Here is a 21,496-nt window from a genome sequence, read left to right as displayed (position 1 = left end):
CAGAACAGAGGACTGACCACCCCAGAGTCCAGACTTCAACGTCACTGAATGTGTTTGGCATTACTTGGATCATGAGAAGCAGAAAACGCAGCCAACTTCTAAGACTGAACTTTAGAGAAAAATATCCCTGCAGATTTCTTTAAGAATTTAAAGCAAATTTTTGAAAGGACTGAAAGCTGTAATGAAGGCAATTTAGTTATATTTAGTTGTTGAGGCTTCTGTGCAACTTTCTCTTAGTATTTAATTCCTGCTTTGCTTTTGCAACATTGAAAAATGAATACCTTAATAATTCTTGGCTGTTTTGATAGGTAATTAAATGACTGATGACTTTTGCACAGTACAGTATCTGCCTTGATATCTGATCACAACTTTTGAAATATGAGGCTGCAACTAAGTTGATAAAAAAATTGGAAACGCTGATTTGCCTATTCTAAACTGATTACTATAGTGTTTATACAGTTGCCCAGCCTAATCCTCTGATGATGGTCAGCAGACCCAGCAACCCCCACTGTATGTAACTGTGTGTCTGGGTTTGTGTTTACAGTAATAGGGAGCCTCGTCCAGTCGCCACCTGATCCTCTTTTTCCCCTCAGTTTAACCTGTAACGTGTGCTATTCTAGCAAGTTTCTATCTCTCTCTCTCTCTCTCTCTCTCTCTCTCTCTCTGTCTCTGTGTCTCTCTCTATCTCTCTCTCTCTCTCTCTCTCGTAACACACTACCCTCTACCCACTGCCCCATCTGTCACGAGTCACATGAACACCACAATCCCTCAGACGACCAAACAAGTTCCTTCTGTCCTGTCCTCTCTGATTGGCTGCTTGCTGTGATTTTAGCCAATAGGACACAGGATTAGCACTGGGTTGGGGAGGGTCCTTACAACCAGCCCCCGGATTAATTATAGAGGACAACAGCACACAGGATTGGAGGCACGGCGATGGCTGAGCTAAAGCCTCTCTGGAACATTCCACCATGGATTCCCCACGACTTCGTTCAGTCCTCCCTTCATGGAATCTCACCTGTGACTCATACGGGAGGAAGGCGATGTTAATTTCAGTCAATGTCTTCATCACTTTGGCCGCACGGGATTTGGTCAGCAGGTTGAACAAAGAGTCAGGGACCGCTGGGAAGACAAAAAGAAAGTCCAAATGAAATGACAGAGCCCCTCATATATATTCTTAAAACTAAAGGTCTTTGTGCAATGCCACTTTGATTCGCTTAAGATACTTTCAATGTAGTTCTTCAGAGAACCACTTTGTAAATAAGTGTGGAGAACTTTAAGTTTAAAGAACCTAAAGGTTAGAAGGAGAAGGTTAGGAGAACCCTAATATTGCTACAGAACCTTTGCATTATGTTCAAGTTCTTTGAACCTTTTTTTGAAGCCTTTTAGAAGGTTCTTAACATTCACAAATCTCTTTTTCAAACATGACACTTTAGGGAACTAAAGGTGGTTCTTCTATAGCTTTGCTCAAAGAACTTTCTATTTTGTTTTAAAAGAGTATCTTTGTTATTATCACTGCATTTGTTTGCATTTGTTTTGTTCTCAGTTCTCTGAACAGAGGTCTCTGTATTTTCTGACAGTGGTGAGAGGCGGTCTGGGGAGGGCCTTTGGAAAAGCTGCTTTAGAATCAATAAGAAGAGCTACAGTGGAAAATGTTGGTCAGTGATTCTAATGTAACTCCAGCTGATTTGCGTTGATCTCTTGCTGCCTGAACTAAAAATCTTTCCAACTGCATCACTGAAATCAGCAGTAACAGTGGTGGGCACGCAGGGGAAGGTGGTTTGAGACACATTGAAAATGCAGCAGAGGTGTAGAGGTGCTACAGCTGTCTGCTACATCTGCCAGTACAGATATTAGCCGATTTCAACTGTGCACAACTTCCCAGTACAAACAAAAATAAAAATACAACAGCTGTTGTGTTGGTGCAGCATCATTCTCAGGAGACTCCTGAAGAAAATTTCATGGATTTGCATATAGATCACAGTAGCGGCACTGATGACCTGATAAGAAATAGATTTTAGCAGCAGACTTGATTGTCATTCAAATTTACACCAGACAGTGCGCATTTGAATGAAACTATATAACGATTACAATTGGCTCAGAGTACATTGGGGAGAAAAGAAAAAAATAATAAGTATACAATGTAATGCAAAGTGCAATGTAGTGCATATACAAAACCATGGTTTCGCACCAGTCAACCAGATAACTAGTTCAGATGACTAGTTCATCAACCAGATGACTAGTTCAATAAATTAAACTATAATTTAGAACTATAAGAAATTCCATCCATCCATCCATCCATCTTCTAAGCCGCTTCTCCGTCAGGGTCACGGGGGGATGCTGGAGCCTATCCCAGCAGTCTTCGGGTGGAAGGCAGGATACACCCTGGACAGGTCGCCAGTCCATCGCAGGGCAGACAGACAGACACAGACAGTCACTCACACCTAGGAGCAATTCAGCATGTCCAATCGGCCTGACTGCATGTCTTTGGACTGTGGGAGGAAACCGGAGAAACAGGAGGAAACCCACGCAGACACGGGGAGAACATGCAAACTCCACACAGAGAGGACCCTGGCCGCCCGGCCGGGGAATCGAACCCAGGCCCTCCTCGCTGTGAGGCGACAGCGCTAACCACCACACCACCGTGCCGCCCAACTATAAGAAATTATATAGTATAATAGTTTCTTATAATTTAACATTTTTTGAAATATTTTTTTTGGAAAATGGATTCATGAAAATGTACTACAGATACACACAGCCACACTTTCCACATCTTCACCTACTGTTGGCACAATCCTCCCATGTTCTGCATAACCTTCCCTCAAATGCACATGTATGAGGGAAAGAAGCACACTCTGCATTTTTCAGTGTGCATGGCAGAAAAACTCATTTTTGTATGTAACGTACAATCAGAATGCGTTTGAATTGAATCCAAAGCTGGCACAAAAGGCTTAGTACATCAAGCCTTGAGTGTTCTGGAGTCAGCACGAAATAGCATATGTTTCCTTTCAACATGCAGAACAAGTAAACGATCAGTGGAATGTAAAAACTGTGCAGTTCATTCCAGAGAGTCAAGATCAATCAAATAAATGAATAAACAGAACCAGAAAGAAGAATATTAAACTATCCCTTTAAGAGACTCACCATCTGTGAAGAAGACATGAGCTCCTCTGTATATGGGGTTACGGGGGTCTCTGAAATCATTGATGAGTCCTTCCACAGACTGAAAAGAAACCAAAAAATGGTCAATGACAGACTCACTGAAAAAAAGAAGAAAAAAATATTTATATAGCACTTTTTCTTATAGTTATTAGAGTGTAGTTATATTGCTACAGTACTCTCAGGCACATACTAGCCTAAATAAATGTGCTTATAATCTGGATTTATATCAATACACCTATACACCTATCAAGCTTGCATCACTAATATTCTATGAGAAGCTGTTCCAGAGTTTAGGAGCTATGTAAGAAAAAGATCTTCCACCAACTGAGCTGTAAGTGATTCTAGGAGTTTGCAGTAAGCCTTAGCCCATTAAGTGGTCTGGCCAGGCTATAACGCTTCAACAGATCAGTAAGATATGCTGGAACTCAGCCATTAAGACCTCTAAATGTCATAAGCAAGACCTTGTAGTCAAAGCAGAACAGTATGCTAATGTAAGCACATGTTCCATTTACATTCTGAACTAATTGGAGTTGATTAAGTGAGATAGATAAGCTGCCAGTAACACTTTATAGTGGTCTAATCTAGTAGTTATAGAAGCATGAACTAATTTTAAGCATCTTGTAAGTAAAATGCAGTCTAACTAACAGAGGCACTAATTATTGACACTACACTTATATGTTGTGCTGGTCGTGGTGACCAATTTAGCAGACCAACCACTTCCACACAAATACAGCCACAACTTCATAATTAACATATGACCAGTACAATATAACCCTGTGTTTGGCTCAAACACACTTAAAACATGGTTCTTCAAGGTTTCTTTAGGAAAGAAAATGGTTCTATATAGAACCATGTACACCCAAAGAACCTGTTGCATGATCAGTGTGCTGTAGATGCTTCTATATAGAACCTTTTCTGAAAACGGTTTCAAATAGCACCAAAAAGGGTTCTTTAATTATTACAAGCTCAACTTCGTAATAATACAAGGACCCTTTTTGGTGATATATAGATGGTACTATTTATAACTACATACAGCACATTCTCCATCAACCTGTAGAACCCTTTTATAATGCAAAGAACATTCTCATCACATAGTGTTCTTTGAGTGCTCATGGGTCTATATAGAACCCATTTTCTTAACTAAAGAAGGATTGTGACTCATTAGGTTCAAATACCAACTTATTTTCTCAAAATTTGGGCTTAATAAGTTGGCCGGGGAGATGAGCTAAGCTGAGCTGAGCTTGAGCTCTGTGCAAAGTGCATTTGTTGGTTGTGTGATACTGAAAAATGTTTGGGAACTATTTGACTTTGAGGGGAACCTCTTGGCTACATGCACAAATGCCAATGCAGTAAGGCAAACATGCAAATGAGCAGCGACCACCTCTGGAATCCTTTTAACAGACAATATTTAAGGACTAAATGGAGTTAGCAAAGTGCAAAACATTAGTAAATCTGCCCCATAACACGAAAACAAAGAGACATGAGGTTTGTTACAGTGACTGTATTTCATTATGTGGACATCCTGTGGAAAAACAACGCTGAAAGACGCTCAACTGAATTATGGTAATCTGAATGGGATCCAATAGCTGCTGCTTTAGAATAATAACATATTATTATATTCTAATAGCACCAATAATTTGACTACTGTAATTTTGAGAAAAATTCTTATTATTAATAGCAATTACCAGAGGTTAGAACAGTGTGACAGCTCTCTCAGGTAAGACCTCCAAAGATATCATGCTATAAATACCAATGACTCATCACAGCAATATCAGCAGCAATATCAACAGCAATATCTGAGATTTCTCAGTGCTCACCCAGTACACACACATTTCATCAGGCCTTCAACATATCACATCCCTGTAAAAGACTGAAGGCCTGATGAATGGTGCTGGTTATAACAACTAATGCTTGATTATAGTGCAACAGGTTATTAATGGAATATACAAACCACTGCCTTTCCTGATTCATTTACTGTAGGGTACATAATGTTGATTTCAATACGTAATTAATGTCCCTCTTTTTGTCTCTCTCCCTCTCTCCCTCTCTCTCTCTGTAATGGATGAGGGCTAATGGAGTAATGATTACCTCATCAGAGGGGGTTATAAGATAAATGGCCTCCATGGTGGGAAGGGGCTCGCGTCGTTTAGTGATGTCCTCAACAACTAAAGCAGAGGAAAAGAAGAGAAGTGAACACACTATGTTTTAGTCTCTTTTTGGGGACCAAACGTTTTCCGATTTTGCATAAATGTGGTACCCAAGTTTGTCCCAAAGAAGAACAAAATGCAGTTTTTACTTCAAAAACTACAAGAGCCCATCATTGCTTACAGAGCTTATGTATTGCACAAGGTTTAGGAGTAGCAACAGCAGAACCTTAGTCAATGTAGTCATACATATAAAACTACACCATATGGACAAAACACAACATTGTGATTACACTACCATTCAAAGGTGTCAAATCAGTAGTACAAAACCAATTTATTGCAGGTCCATGTATTAAATGAGTATAATGTGACTATTTAACATGACTATTCTACAGCTTTCAAACAGTTTGTAGGAAGCTGCAGAACTTAAGACATTTTCAATAATGCATGGAGCTGTTGATGTTTCTAAAAATAACTGAATGCCTCATATTTAAAAAGTGGTGACCGAATCTCGCTGATCAAACAGCTGTTCATAGTTATCATAGTTATCAAGACATTTTTATACATCAAATACTCGGCTGTTAAGTAAAACTATTCATTTTTCAGGATATTTCCGAGGAAACTAGATAGATGATAATCTTCTTACATAAGAACAAATACATGAAAAAACAGGAGTTTCCAAAACCGGAGTCAAAATGTTTGAATATAGAATAGAAAGTTAAAATATTGAGAAAATGTGACTAAACAACCATGCAAGACCTGGTAGACCATTAAAACTTTCCTTGTCACTAAACAGCAGTTTATGCACTTATCTTTGAGAGATAGAAGAACACAATAAATACTGAATAATATCATATTTAGTTGTTGAGGCTTCTATTAAATATGTTTTCTGCTTTTTTCCTTATGCTGAAAATTGAAAAACTTGAATTTAATGGCTTTTTTGACTGCAAAATAGATAAATGAAGGGCGGTTTCTACCATTTGTACAGCACTGTAGAAAATTAATGTTTATTATTTAATAATGTGCCATTTTATAACTTATAGTTGGTAAAATACTGCAAATTATGAATAAACCATGGGTTTACATTTACATAGTCTTCAATGTAGAAGTTATTACTATATAACAAAGTGATTCCAAGCCTTGTATGTAAGTGTATAATAGTGCATATCGCAACATCAGTGTCTTGCAATATAATAAAATAAGCCACAGAAGTCTTGGAGTGACATGATGAAAGACTGGCCTGAGTTACTTTGATCAAAATGACTTGTTGGTTGGAATACGTGAAGCTTCCCTCACACCCAGAAACACTCATCTGAAACCTCCAGAATGCTTGAGGAACTTGAATTGGTTAGAGGACTCATTTGCATAATTGATTTCTGCAATCAATATTGCAAAGGCCTATGCCAAGATAATAATTAACAGCTTTACACCGTATTTTAGGCTAAAAACGCTGTACATGTGTGCGTATCTATGTGTGAACTCACTTGTGATTCCTTCTGACATAATATCTGTCATTTTGCAGCAGGATGAGATCATTCTCATACTGAGTTTGTCCACCACCAGCACCTGAGGAAGCGCACCAGCACATACATGATTACAGGCACAGTTAAAAAAATGGAAACATAATTTACACATTTTTCTACTTACCCTACATTAAGTAAATGAGCCAAGACATGTTTAGAATCCAAATTGTACTTCTTTAGTGCTGAAGGTATGAGGCTAAAGTGCAAACAAACACTTGAAGTCAGTAGCCCCCCAAATCTTCTGTAAATACACCATAAGGCCAAACGTACATGGGCATTTGACCATCACATCTAAATGAAATTGGTAGACTTCCAATTTCAAAACCATGGGCATTAACATGAACTTGGACCCCTCTTTGCAGTTATAACCTCCACTCTTCTGGGAAGACTTTCCACAAAGTTTTGGAGTGTTTCTTTGGGAATTTGTGCCCGTTTAGTCATAAGAGCATTTGTGAGGTCAGGCACTGATGTTGGGGAAGGCCTGGCTCACATTCAACATTCCAAATCATCTTAAAGGTGTTAAGTGGGGTTGAGGTTAGGGCTCTGTGTAGGCTACTAGAATTCCTCTCAATCAATTTCACCAAACCATGTCATAATGGAACAGGATAGGGCTTTCCTCAAACTGATGCCACATAGTTGAAAGCTGTAGCATTAACATTAACCTTTACTCGACAGCCTATTCCAAACCCTGAAAAACAGCCCTAGACCATTATCCCTCCTCCACCAAATTATACTGTTGGCGCTATGCATTTCGGTAGGAAGCGCTCTCCTGGCATCCACCAAACCCTATTTCGTCTCCCTCCTCCACCAAACTTTACTGTTGGCCAGATGTACTGCCAGATAGCGAAGTGTTGTCTGTTGCTTTGCAGCTAAGTTGCTCCTATTTAACAATAAGAGCACTTATAGTTGACCAGGGCAGATCTAGCAGTTCAGAAATTTCACAAACTGACTTGTGGAAAAAGGTAGCATCCTATGAGAGTGCCACAATTAAAATCACTGAGCTCTTCAGCATGACCCATTCAACTGCCAGTTTTTGTCTAGGGATGTTGCATAGTTGTGTGTTTGACTGTATAAACTTTTAATCAGTGGGTGTGGCTGAAACATCTGAACTCAATAATTAGGAGGAGTGTCCACATACTTTTGACTAGTGTACACCCTTATAAGGCACAGACTTTTCAATGTGATTTAGAGCACAGTATGACACGAATTTTCTAACTGAAGATCTTCATAAATATCTTCATAAATAAAACCAACAGAAATCATAGATCTAATCTAGTGTTCATATGCCTGTGTCACATGTAGCAACATGAAGAGGAGTCAGAGTCTGTGGAGGAAGTGAAATTCAGAACAGCACTTGTTGTCTCCTATATGAAAATTAAATATATGTAAAATGTATAATGTATGTATAATTTTAAAATACATTTGAAAATGTATGAAAATGGCCAAAATAATGTTTTTTGTCTAATGTACTTTAGGTTGGATTACATGTAAAAAATGTAGGTCTCACATATGAATAAAAACACAACCTTGTCTTTTTCATATGGGCTTGTAGTGTTCATTCATTTCTGTAGTTGGCAGTAAGCCATACTGTGTCCTAAATCACATCAAGAACTCTGCGCCACCTTAATGAAGAGCAGTTTCAGCAGACTGAGAGAAGTTTTAAAGAAACATTTACAGAAATAGATTTGGGTGTCTATTGACTCCTAGTATGTTTTATCAAAATTAGACTTGTTGCACCAGTTGAAAACTAAAAAAGCAAAATTTGGACTCCAAACATGTCTTGTCTGAAAAAAAAATGGGTAAATTAGATTTTTTATTCAATCATTCCTTTAAGTACACATTCATAACTAATTTCTATTATATACTGTGTAAATTCACACCCAGTCTGTGCATCACACACAGTAAATACTATACATATTACAAAAAAATCATAAACGTCTATATTCAGATGTTCTCTTAGAGAAAATCCATTCTTTCCTAAATAACTACTGGAACTTACCTTCCATTCTCCTTTTGTCCTCACCTTCTTGATGACATCATTCATAATCTCTGAGAAAAGAAATGGACAGTTATCTCACTTTAGCACTAATTTAATACCCCAAAAAACTACTTCACAGAAAGTTATTACACTAAATCTTCATGAATATGATACTAAAGACATCATTCTGAGAAGGTTTTGGCTTAAAACTGACATATTTGTGTATATATATATACACATTTATGGCAAAGAGTTACTTGTCAATATTTTACCATTACCAACACTGCATACTGCCACTATTGGTACAAACTCTTGTATCTCTAAGATTTATTTTACTAGAGAAGCTAAATATTCTTAAGTTTGAATGGAAATTAATTATTTATTTAAAGTAATTTTAAAGCATTTCTATTGGTCCATTCATCATTGAATTTAGACACCACGTAAAAGGCAGCTGGTGATTTCAGATGATGACAAAAATGAAAAGCAACAGTGAAATGAGTGGTTTAAAACTTCAGAAGACACGTGTGTTCACTGGTCATTTTGCATAGTAAATGAAATGGTATTTGTGTCGGAGACACCGTGACCTCTGGTTCCAATCACCACCACCACTGTAAAGACATCTGAGTAAGCCTCTCTACAATGAAGCAGTTCACATCAAACCACTCTGAATGATTTTGATTACATCTCAAAGATTGAACTATGCAGAGATTTGGAAAAATGAGTGGAGTTCCCCTTTACAGATGATGCACACAGGGGATAACAGCCAATTCCGTTTACCACAGCGGATGAGCTCTGTTCTATTCCTTTGAGCACATTATATCATTCTTCACGTGGGTTCAGATTCAGTGCTAAAAACGAACCTCATTATTGCACCAAACCCATATGGTTGACACTGGTGGTAAATTATAAAAGTGATGATGAAGGCTCGTCTACCACACTCTAAATATACCAGAGAGGTGTGTGTTTAAGTGTTGGAATGAGGGCTCACACTCACACATTCTGACACACACACACACACACACACACAAAAACAGCAAGCTCACACTTGTACTGATTGAGGTCACATGACTGATATGCTAGCTGTGAGGGAGAACACAATGAGAAATATCACTGATAGAGCTGAGTATAAATATATATATATGTATAAAATTCAATTATTTTATGGTAGTGAATTACTTTTCTATTGCCAAGTAGTAAACAATCCCATTCAGTACCAGATTTTGACACCTAAGTAGTCATACCAGCAATCATAATTCAATAATTATGTTTCAAATTTGATATTGGTGACTGGCTGCCTAAATTACATTCTCTATGCATATCATTAACGTCAGTGCTTCTTTATTCGTCTACAGTCCAAGCATACCAGGACTACTGCAGCTAGACCTTCAGTTCAGGTCATAGAAAAAACAAGGGAAAAGCATGCTAGCTTCAGCTAGCCCCCATATGGGAGTCTAGTAGAATGTCAGTGCTTCATATGGTGATTTACATGAACATTTTATGGCCATTCTAGATTAAAAACAGATATTTGAAGCTTGTAAAACACATATCATGTTTTATTTAAAGCTTATACATTAAAATGTTCTGTCCCTTGTAGCAGTTTTACAGTGACGCTTTCAGTAAAGCTCTGTAGCATAGAGCTGTTCACTTCTAACAACTGAACGAAACGCACTGGTCAGTCTACTACTCATATTCACACTCAGTGACATATCTAGGACTTCTAGAAGTCCTACAGTGATGTTGTTTCTCACTAAATTGGTCTCATTCATTGGAAATCTAAATTGGTTCATTCCACTGTCACGTCATAATTATGGTGATCTGACACGTTAGGTTCTCAGTCCAGCTCCTGAAGTCCAATCCAGTGAGAGAGCTTGCTTAGCTTTATCTACCTAGATGAACTGATTTTCCAATTTTCCACTATTAGCCTACCTCTGAAAGCATGAGGGTTCCCTTCTGCCTCAGTCGACTGCGGTCAGAAATGTTCAGGAATCAGTATCAAAGTTAAGGTCAGTGTTGTGATTGGTACTGTAAAGTTTTGATACTCAGCCCTTAAATTTTTGCATGGTCCACACACAACAATCTATCAGCAACTCATACACCTCTAAAAGCACACATGCATATCTGATGAGACTCTCAGAACAATTTCAGTTCCTTCAGTTCAGTTTCTGCTGTTAATATTTCCAGTGTGTTCTGCTGATGTGGTTTATTAAAGCAACACTCCAGCGGTTTTCAACCCTACCTGCTACATCTGTGGCATATGATCAATTAACACATATAATCATTTCTCTGTACTTAGTAAAAGAGCCAAAAAACCAGGTGACTCAAAATACACATACAATAGAAGCCAATGGAAAGGTGTTTCAGCAGCTGCACATCACCTTCTATTGTATATCTTTTATATAAGCAAGGAATGAGTGTGTTAATTGATCATATGCTACAGATAATTAAGCCTATTAAGCAATATAACCCAAGAGGGAGTGAGCAACATCATAGCTGTGATTTGGTTGCAGGCACAAACCAAAGGCAAGTACAGGAGACCATCACAGCTGTGAGGCTGTTCATAAAGCTTTGTTCTAATGTTTTTATACTACAATTTCACAAAATAAAGATAAAGTAAAGCAAAGAAAGCCCTAAATATCGCTTCAGCTGTGCTTTTATATTGGCTTATTCCTTCCACGAAAAAGTAGTAGCCTTCGACTCTACGGACACAACCATAAAACTGTGACAATATCAGGTTCAGCTCAGCTTTTCTATACTTGCCAGACGAACCTGAAAATTGTTTTGTTTCAGCCAGTCTGTAAAGCATTTTATTGCCCATTTTGTTTGCCATTCTGTTGCAGCATTCTGTTACAAGTTTCTGACTAATTCCAGTTTGTCTGGCTGATTTGCTGACACAGCTGCCGACTGACACCCTTCTTAGAGGCATCGACAGGTTCATAACTTGATGTAGGCCTTCAGAATCTGTCCAAATGGCCTGCTGGTCAATTAAAATCTTACAGAAGTTACCTAAAGTGTCCAGATACTGTTTTTGTATGTGCAAATGTAGAAATGTAGTAACAGTTAGCTACAGTGTAAAGCAAGTTCTTAGCAACTGGTGCTCAGCAGAATGATTAGCTGTTGTGAATAAAATTGGTAAAACCTCTCAATCTCAATCGCCATAACTAACTGTTGTTTATACTTGGAATTACTAGTTTATCCAAATGAAGAAAATTGGTCATAAACACTAAAAGAAAAAACTCTTTATAGTATTACAGTGTATTTTTAAGTTTGAATGATTTATTTTGTATGTGTGTGAAAGCTCACACTGTTAGGATGGACAGATTGTATTTCTTTGTGTAATCAAGCTAATGTTAGTATAGTGGAAATTAGTTTTAATTTCCAACCTGTCTAGGTTCAAGTAACTACAGTAAGCCAAAGTAAGCCAGTGACCTGCAGTGAATATAAAATAATTAATAGGTTAAATAGAAGGTTTGCACAGAAAGCATGGATGGGTGACATTTGACACATTTCCCTGTACTAAAACAAGCGAAAAGCCCTTGACTCACAAGACACCTCTAATGAGGACCCACAGGCAGATGCTAATATTCCAACAAACGAATATATGGACCAATATGCATTTGAACTGAAATGGAAAATGTTTACACAATTTCTACAATGCTTATGTCACTACATCGTACCAAAACGACACACTTTAAACATCAAGTCAAAAAAATATCCCCTATCTGGTTCACTGAGAGAGATGCCGCAATCACAGCCCTAATCTCTTCCCAATCCTCTTAGAGAACTGGCCCCGCTATTTCTGTTCTCTCTCTCTCTCAGTCTTTCTCTCCCCCCTCCCCACTCTTACTCCCTCTGTTTGCCAAGGGACTACAACCATTTCCGCCACCTTTCCTAAATCTCTATTAAATCAAGAGACAAGTCACTTGGGTCCTGAATGCGTGCCGCTGCTGAGGCTGCCACAGAACACAATTAACAGCTCTTAAGGCACATTCGGTTCTGCCGTCCAAGGTGTTGAATTAGCGAAAAACAAACAGAAAGAAGCTCACAGTCATTAGCAAATTATAGCTGGGTGACTGATGAAGCTCCAACCAGGTATATATTGGTACAATGCCTGTCGTCCCATGAGATACAGCCCACTTGTTGGAGAACAAACGAAGTATGCCAGCCAGAAATGTTTTAATAGGGTTATTATTTGTCTTTGGAGACTTCAAACCCAGTTCAGACACACTTTCAGATCAGTCATGAGGGTTTGACTAGAATGTCTGAGAGCCTCATATTATTAAAAAGCACAATTCTGTCCAAACCTAATGGATGGACAAGAAATCACTCACTGTGTTCAGTAACAACTGCAAAAATGTCTTATCAAAACCTCATAACCCTTTTTCTTTTATGATGTTACACATGAAGTTTTATTAATGCACTACAGTATAATATATAATCTGTAGATGAGCAACAACTCAGAATTCACCACAGAGGGTGAGTGGACAACCATTGGGGCAAATAACAAGGACTGTCTCTGTGAAGGAGACTGTGATACTTACATGAAATGAAAATGTAGAAATGTTAATTTTCTGATGTGTAAAAAAAAAATATGAATTTGTGAGGGAACATATCTTAAATGTCTGCAATAGATCTAATATTTTCTCATTTGGAGATTGTTCTAAGTGTACACTCTTTAAAAAGATGGTGCTTTAAGCGTTATTTAGTAAAAAATATCATAAAATGGTTCTTCAGTGCTTATGATGGTTCTATATCTAATATCTTCTATTGTTACGGTGTCAATCTTGTGACAGTAGAAGAACCCTTTTCAAAAAGGTTTTATATAGAACCGTCTACAACACATTCATGCACATTTTCCATCAAAAGGGTTCTTTGATTGTTCACGGTTCTAAATAGAACCATTTTCTTTACTAGAGAATCTTTGAAGCATCATCTTTTTAAGAGTGATAAGCTTTCTAAGCCTATTTCTTATTTGTATGTATTTTAAGCTCTTTTGTCAATTGAAATGATAACTTCAGTTCACAAAATTACTTACAACAAGTATAAACTCAAAGTAGATGTGGAAACTCCAAGTTTACACAGATGAAAGATGTGGCGCATGGCTTACATTTGGTCTCTACCTGCATGTCATTAAAAAAGTTAACTTTTCTTGGATAAAAGACCATAGAAGTACCATTGGTCATACTGTAAACCTGAAGGAAAGCTATGAAAATAAACACCAAATAGCATTCTAATAGACATGCACAAGATAGGACAAGGCTATAAAACAATATCCGCTTGTTTGTGAAAGTCTTTGAATCAATTGTTAGGAAAAGGAAGCTGCATGAAACCCCCTAGTGAGAAAGAGACTTGTGAGGAAAGCCACAGACAACAATCACTCAGGAGCTACAGGAGTTCAGCAGCTGAGACTGTAGTTAAGGTGCACCAGTCAACAATATCAAGAGTTCTGCATACAATTGGCCTGTATGGAGGGTGGCTAGGAAAAAAGCTATTACTGAAGAAAAACACATCAAAGCACATTTGTACCTAAAGGGTGGGATAAGGTTTTGTGGTCAGATGTAACCAAAATGAAGCTTTCTGAGTTAAAGTCACCTCCTCAACAAACATCACCCTGACAGTGAAGCTGGGGGTGGCAGCATCATGTTGTGCAAATGCTTTTCCTTGGCAAGGGCTAGGCATCTTGTTCAAATTCAAGGATGGATGGATGGTGTAAAATACAAGAAGATACTGCAAGACAACCCTCTTTAATCTGCTAAAGAACTAAAGCTTTCAAGAAGCTTCACCGTTCAGCAGGACAGTGTTCCCAAGCGCAAAGCCAAAGCTACACAGGAGTGGTTGAACAACAAAAGGGCGAATCTTCGATAATGGCCAAGTCAAAGTACAGATCTCAAACCAACCGAGAATCTGTGGCACTCTTTGAGAAATTACAATCCACAAATGTCATCCAGCCACCCTGAACATTCTGGAGAAGATCAATCCCAAACAGAGTGTAAAGCTGGTTGAAATTTTATACAGACTTAAAGCTGTTACTGTAGCGAAGGCAGATCTACCAAGTTCTTGACTGAAAGAGTTGACTGATGACATCTGATGACTTTGGGGTTGAAAGATTTTGCAAGAGCACAGTATCTTAAATCTTTATCTTAAGTGGTCTTACTGAAAACATTCAGTTTTTTTGATTATTAGATGTTGCCTACATTTACGATGCTTTCACAATATATATATATATATATATATATATATATATATATATATATATATATACATACATACATACAAAACACATATTTGCTTGTTGCTGCTTTCATAAAAAAGGTTTTTTGGCTTTTTTAAAAATTTAATATCATTTGAAAATGTCAGCGGTGTTTTACATTGTGTGATGAATGAACCAATAAAAATGCTCCTTAGAAAGGTACACTAACATATGTTATATTAGGGATGCTTACAGTTAACTCCAGTTAAGAATTTAGCTTTTCCAGCAAAATGATGTTCAAGACTCTTGGCTGGACATATGTTCTCTTTTTTTAACTTTAAAAAACAAAGTAGCGACAAAGCCACTCAGGCGCGAATGATCATTTCAGATTAAATCCATTTACAGCCTTTAATTTAAATATGTCATCAACAGCACATCTCAATGCATCTGTTTCACAAGGTGCTATTAAAGGTTGATCCAGCCGCTCTGATTGTCTGTATGGTCAGTTCATCCAAGCCAAAGATCCTTAGATTTCAGGTTCCAGTTGTCACTGTCATTCAGTGTCCTTCTTTGAGACAAACGGCGAGTCACTCTTCATAACAGACTTCATAACCCAATTAAAAGCTTCTCTCCAGTAACCTCATTATAACACTCATCATCGTGGTCATCTCAGGGCTGCACAATTAATCTAAAGTGATGTTGCCCTCTGCAATCAGTTAATAATGGAGGGCTGCAATTACTGCATTTGATTTAATAGTACAGCACGACTCCTGCATTTCAATTAGGGGTGAGAGATGTGACAATGTATTATCATTCTCACAATAAACCACATTACAGTAGGCTTTTCTGAGTACATCACAGGTATCAACAGTATAGCACACAGGCCCGTCGCACGCTTCATAAAGAAATCTGACTGGTTGCAAAAGTCCCACCCCCTTTGTTAATGTTGTTATCATGCCGTTGCTATGTTACTGCGATCGATTACCTGCTTTTGTAAGGAGACTGTAATCAATAAGCAGTGATGTCACATGGTTGAATTGAAACTGTATATTAACAAGGAGCTGACTGAGTATAATATTAGGATATTTTTTTACCAATTTGTTTGGTTCTTCCACCTTTTTCATATTATGTTGAACAAAAAAATCATTGTACTTACAGTTGTATGCAAATGTTGGCTACTTCTGATCAAATTACTTTTCAAAGTAAAAATAAGTGCCCCTAAAACTAAAATGTGGCCTGTGCAAACGTTATGGCACCTTTTAAGATTTTGTCCTACAGTCTGCAGAAAATAAATATGATATTTGCATTTGTTCCTGGCAGAGGATGCACAAAGGTATTTTCACTTAGAAAATCAATAAAAACATTAAAAAAGTGTTGCAACATCACATTTCCTGTCATATTGCCCACCCCTGATTTCACTACAAACCAAAAAGCAAGCTAAGAATTCATATTACCCTAAGTAGTTCATGAATGCACTGACTGTGTCTAAATATCACTGAGATTCCCACTGACGGCTCATAATGTGTTCTAACAGGTTTTTTGAACACACCATAGGTGTTTCCAAGCAATGTGTTGCCAAATGAAATGCACTGAAACATTCTGCACAGAATTTATCATCACAACCACAATAGAGCCCAAAATACACACATCAGCATCTCCAGCAACATCATTAACATGAGTTGCAGCAGCGGCAGCATCTTTGTCAACTTACGACCAAATTCAGTTTCAGAGAACGCCATTAACACCACAGTCATAGTTGCTGAATCATAACATCTGTAAAGCACCTGCTTTAACCCTTTAAACCTGGTAGGTTGTAAATATTATATTCATTTGCTTCCAACCATACATAATAGCTCCAACTGAGACAATTGTGTACAACATATAAACATCTTTAAACAGCAACTGACCCTGAATTTTGATTCCTGAGGTATGTTCTCTTACCTGCCAATCTCTCAGAATGTCCTACACTCTTAAAAATACATTTACATTCATAGCATTTAGCAGACGCTCTTAACCAGAGCAACTTACACAAAGTGCTTCGTCCATCTAGAGAGAAAACTAAAGGTGCCTATGGGGGCTCTATGGAGAGATGCAACAGAAGAACCACTTTTGATTCCCTACATAACTTTTCTTTTGAAGGGTTTCCATCTAGTAATTTTTGAAAAATCATTCAACCACTGAGATGTAAACCAAGCCATTCAGAGTGCATTCATGTGAAATGAGAAAGGTGTAGGCCTGGATTTCTTTACAGTGGTGGTGATAGGAACCGAAGATCATGATGTCTGCTATGTAAATATATCCAACTTATTTGCTATCCAAAATGACCAGTGAACCTACATGAGTTTTACATGAAGTGTAATAACAGTAAAATTGTGGTAAATCTAAAAGAATATGTTTCCTTCAGGGACGCCATTGCCTTACCACACCCTGCTGGTGCCGCTCTGCATGAAAAGTGCATTGTATCCCAAAAGCTATCATAAAGCAATGTCTCGGGCACTGGGCAGTGCATTCATGACCATTTCATGTAACAGATTTCTGGGAGGCATTAAACTTTGGATGTCTTATCATGTCTGCACCCAGTTTCCTCACATGGTCGAAACACATGCAGTCAGGCCAACTGGAAGCACTGAAGTGCCCCTAGGGGCACCTCCAACGCTGGTAAGGATCTCTAGACTGGAGCATTTCACATTAAACCACCCTGAACAACTGTTTGGACATTTTAATAACTAAATTAGGCAGATATTTCTAAAAAGTCGGTGGACTTCCCCTTTTTAAAAGCATCCTGAGTCATGGGGAAACTTGTCCTTGTTTGCACATGGAATAATAACAGTTTATCATGTTTGCACCCACATAGTGACAGGACCAGGCCTGCCTGTCATCCCTCTAATCCGGGGGGAATACACAGATTAGCGCGAGTCTCGCACGACCGCGCGCGTGCGCCTTTGTCCTCGACATGCAACATTCGCTTCAATAAATCACGAATAGAGAACATGGATGTTTGAAGAGATGAAGCCAATCTAAACAAAGCAAACTGCTGTCTAGTACAGTTAAAGAGCGGAGACCCCACACAGACCCACAACAGCAGAGTAGCTTTCAAACAAACAGCGATAGCCAACGGTGTGGTCAGTTACACAAAACACAGAGTAACTTTTCCGCTGCAAGTCGCGCAGAAACACACACTGCAGCCCACATGACCCACACACTGACCCACTCACACCACTTTCAGACTCTGAAAAGTCCACTAGAGCTGCTCAAACTGGGCGAAGACCATCAAATGTGTCCCTGAGTCTAAAAACGAATCGTCCAGTGGACATTCCTACATGACCTCACTTACTTTCTCCAACAGTCGCCTTGAGCCCGAGAGGTGCCATGATGCTCCTGGATCCGACGGCTCCTCCGTTCCCTCTTTCCCTCTGCGCCTCTCTCGCTCTCTCTCTTTCTCTCAGCTGCAGCGCCTCTGTTTCCCACCCGTATTCCGGCAAACCGCGCCCCCTGCGCTGGAATTGTCCAGATGAACTAACTCTGACAAACAGCTGACATTCAGAGTCAAACCCACAGTAAACGTGCTCAGCCAAACTTCCCCCAGTTACTCTCCCTCAGTATGTCCAGCACAAATGTTCACATCCTTTCAGATAAACTCGCAGTGTATTCAGACGGCTGGCGTCCTATATTCAGAGGCGGACTCAGTGATTCTGGGGCCTGAGGCAAAAGACAGGAACTGAGCCCCCTGGATGCACATATACTGCAGAAAATGACACCACGTGAAAACAGGGATAATATTAGGGGTCTAAGGAAATATTGATTGCAATATTATATTTTATCATGTTGTATCAATGCTGTTGCCTTAGAGCGAGAAAGGCCTGGGTTTGATTCCCTAGTCAGGTAAAGGGGTCCTTTCTGTGTGGAGTTTTGAGTGGTCTCCTGCACCCTGGGTAATGTCCGCCCCCAGTTTCCTCACACAGTCGAAACACATGCAGTCAGGCCAGTAGTCAATAGGAGGCACTAAATTGCCCCTAGTGGGGTGTTTATGTGTCAAGTAACGGACTGACGACCTATCCAAGGTCTTTCCTGCCTTAAACCCAATGAGTGTTGGAATAGGCTCCAGCACCCACCCCCACACACTCACACACCCTCTCCATTACCCAGGAGGATATGCAATTTAGAAGATGAATCAATGTATCGATTAAAAAACACAGCACTGATTTTAGTGAACAGTTTAAGAACAGTAGAATTGTGTGACTGTGTTGTGTTTAAACGGCTGACCACTAGAGAGCAGTGTTGTGATCTATCTTCATCCATTCAACTTTTCCCTTCACTCAGACTGGGTGAATATGGTGGTGTGGTTTTTTTTTTTTTTGTATTATGATAGTTATATTATTATAGTATCACAATGCATCTCAATATATTGAATCACAACTAAATGATCCGTCCATTTATTGAAGATAAAGATTTATTCAAAGCCTACATTACCCATGTGAAAAAGTAATTGCCCCTAAACCTAATAACTGGTTGTGCCACCCTCGGCAGCAACAGCTACAATTAAAAATGACTTACAGTGAGTCTTCCACATCACTGGAGAGGGATTTGTGACCCAATCTTCTTTGCAGTATTGCTTTAATTCAGCTACACTGTTTGGTTTTTGAGTATGAGCTGGCTGTTTAAAGTCTTACCGCAGCAGCTCAGTGGGATTCATGTCAGGACTTTGACTTGGCTTCTCCAAAAGCTCAGTCCTGTTTCCTTTGAGCCATTCAGAGGTGGACTTGCTTGTGTGCTTTGGATCATTGTCCTGCTGACAGGCAGATCTTCTCCTTCAGGGTTTTCGGATAGAGAATGGAATTCTTAGCTCCATCAATTATGACAAGCCATCCAGGTCCTGCAGAAGCAAAGCAGCCCCAGACCATCACACTACCACCACCATGTTGACTGATGGTATGCTGTTCTTATTGTGTTAGCTTCATTCCAGATATAATGGGACTCATGTCTTCCAGAATGCTCCACAGAATATTATCCCAAAAGTCTTGGGGGTCATCTAGATATTTTTTCTTGTATCACAGCTCTTGTGTCTGGTGCTGCATAGATTCAGATGAGCTCTCCTTCTTTTTACATCAGGCAAACTGAGAAATCCTGCTTTGTGAAATCCCCTGGACTTCTGGGATAATGTCTGTTGTGAAAAGTATCTGAATAAAACTGAACAGTAGATATGGCGCCGCCCACTGAGCAGGAGGAGGAGTGCCTTTGTGAGGATGATCTAATAGCCAATCCTAGCACAAGGGGCGGGGTTTACCGTAATACGGGTGGGGGAAAATAACTGGACATGTTTGTGTCCGTGTCTAATCCCGAATCCTCCGCCTCCACAAAGCTCCTGCTGATGTAGGCCGGACACACTTCAGGGCAACACGTTTGGGTTGTGTTGCTGTATTTTTGAACCAGTGATATAATTGTTGGAAATGAAGCCCCAAACTACAGCATTTTGACTGAGTCTGTCTTTCTTACTTACTTGTAGCCAAGCTGCCTGAATTATGATGGTGTTGTAGTTTAAAATGAATGTAAAAAAAAATGCTTAATTTTACTCTCCAATGTACAAACAGTGTAAATGTACAGCACAGCCCTGAAAGCCCAACTATGCACCTCACAGGAGCCGTTTTATTTATTTCTATAGCTCACATTAAGTCGCACTATGTCCTGGACCACATCAACAAGTCTGCACCACCTTAAAGGAAGACCTGAACAAGGTTGAGCAGGTTGAGAGAAGTTCTGGGGATGTATTTTTACAGAAAGAATACTTGGGCTATTTGGGTGACTATTGAGTTATAGTGTTTGTTAGCAACATTAGCCTCATAGTTCCAGTTGTAAACTAAAGAAGTGAAAGTTTAAAAGGGTTTAACTTTAATGGTTAAATTTGGCTTCTAAACTAAAGAGGCCACATTTGTGGGACTATTCCTTTAAAGTTTTAAAGGCACAGTACATTCACTTTCCCCAAAGAAAGATGCATCATTTTACATTTTTCATAACGTGACTGTGTGTAAATAGAAAAAATAAAATAAAATGAATTCAAATGGAATAAATAAAAGGAAAAAATAAAATAAAGTGAATTCAAATGGAATAAAGCAGAATACACAAACAATAACATGCATACTCGCGAGTTTTTCCTTTCAGCCACAAGAGGGCGCCAAATGCAAGCTTTGCCGCTGTGGCTGATCCTCTAACGCACTGGATCTAAACAGAGACGCTTTGACAAGTTTCTGGCAAACTTTTCCACGTGTATATACTGTCCGAACTTGCCAAAAGAATTAGTTGACTTTTCTTGAGACAGGCGTGGCATTTAAAACAAAGTTCTGTCATCTACTGTGAGGGAGAACTTGAGGAACATAAACACCGACTTTCACTGATTTGTGTCAACAATCCTTTAATTCCAATACAACCTTTATTGCATTGTCCACTTAACAGTGTTACCTTTCCATCTGAAATAAAGCCCCACCTGAGTTTAACGGGTGAGCTCACCTCT

General features: G+C 38.9%; 1 protein-coding gene across 1 annotated transcript in view; it reads right to left on the bottom strand.

Annotated features, from left to right (window-relative positions):
- Positions 1–18,453, bottom strand: part of stxbp1b (syntaxin binding protein 1b) — a 32,081-nt gene extending 13,628 nt beyond the window's left edge. The window contains exons 1-6 of the mRNA XM_017691004.2: positions 18,326–18,453; positions 8,826–8,875; positions 6,788–6,869; positions 5,248–5,324; positions 3,142–3,220; positions 1,016–1,119 (exon numbers count right to left, since the gene is read on the bottom strand). Coding sequence (XP_017546493.1) covers positions 1,016–1,119; positions 3,142–3,220; positions 5,248–5,324; positions 6,788–6,869; positions 8,826–8,875; positions 18,326–18,362 — 429 coding nt within the window. The 5' untranslated portion in view covers positions 18,363–18,453. The remainder of the gene's footprint in view (positions 1–1,015; positions 1,120–3,141; positions 3,221–5,247; positions 5,325–6,787; positions 6,870–8,825; positions 8,876–18,325) is intronic.
- Between the last annotated feature and the right edge of the window lie 3,043 nt (positions 18,454–21,496).

This window comes from Pygocentrus nattereri, chromosome 20, assembly GCF_015220715.1.
Source record: "Pygocentrus nattereri isolate fPygNat1 chromosome 20, fPygNat1.pri, whole genome shotgun sequence".
In the NCBI taxonomy this organism is placed as follows: Eukaryota; Metazoa; Chordata; class Actinopteri; order Characiformes; family Serrasalmidae; genus Pygocentrus; species Pygocentrus nattereri.
The sequence above is the reverse complement of the archived record's forward strand: the minus strand, read 5'-3'. Positions and strand labels throughout refer to the sequence as shown.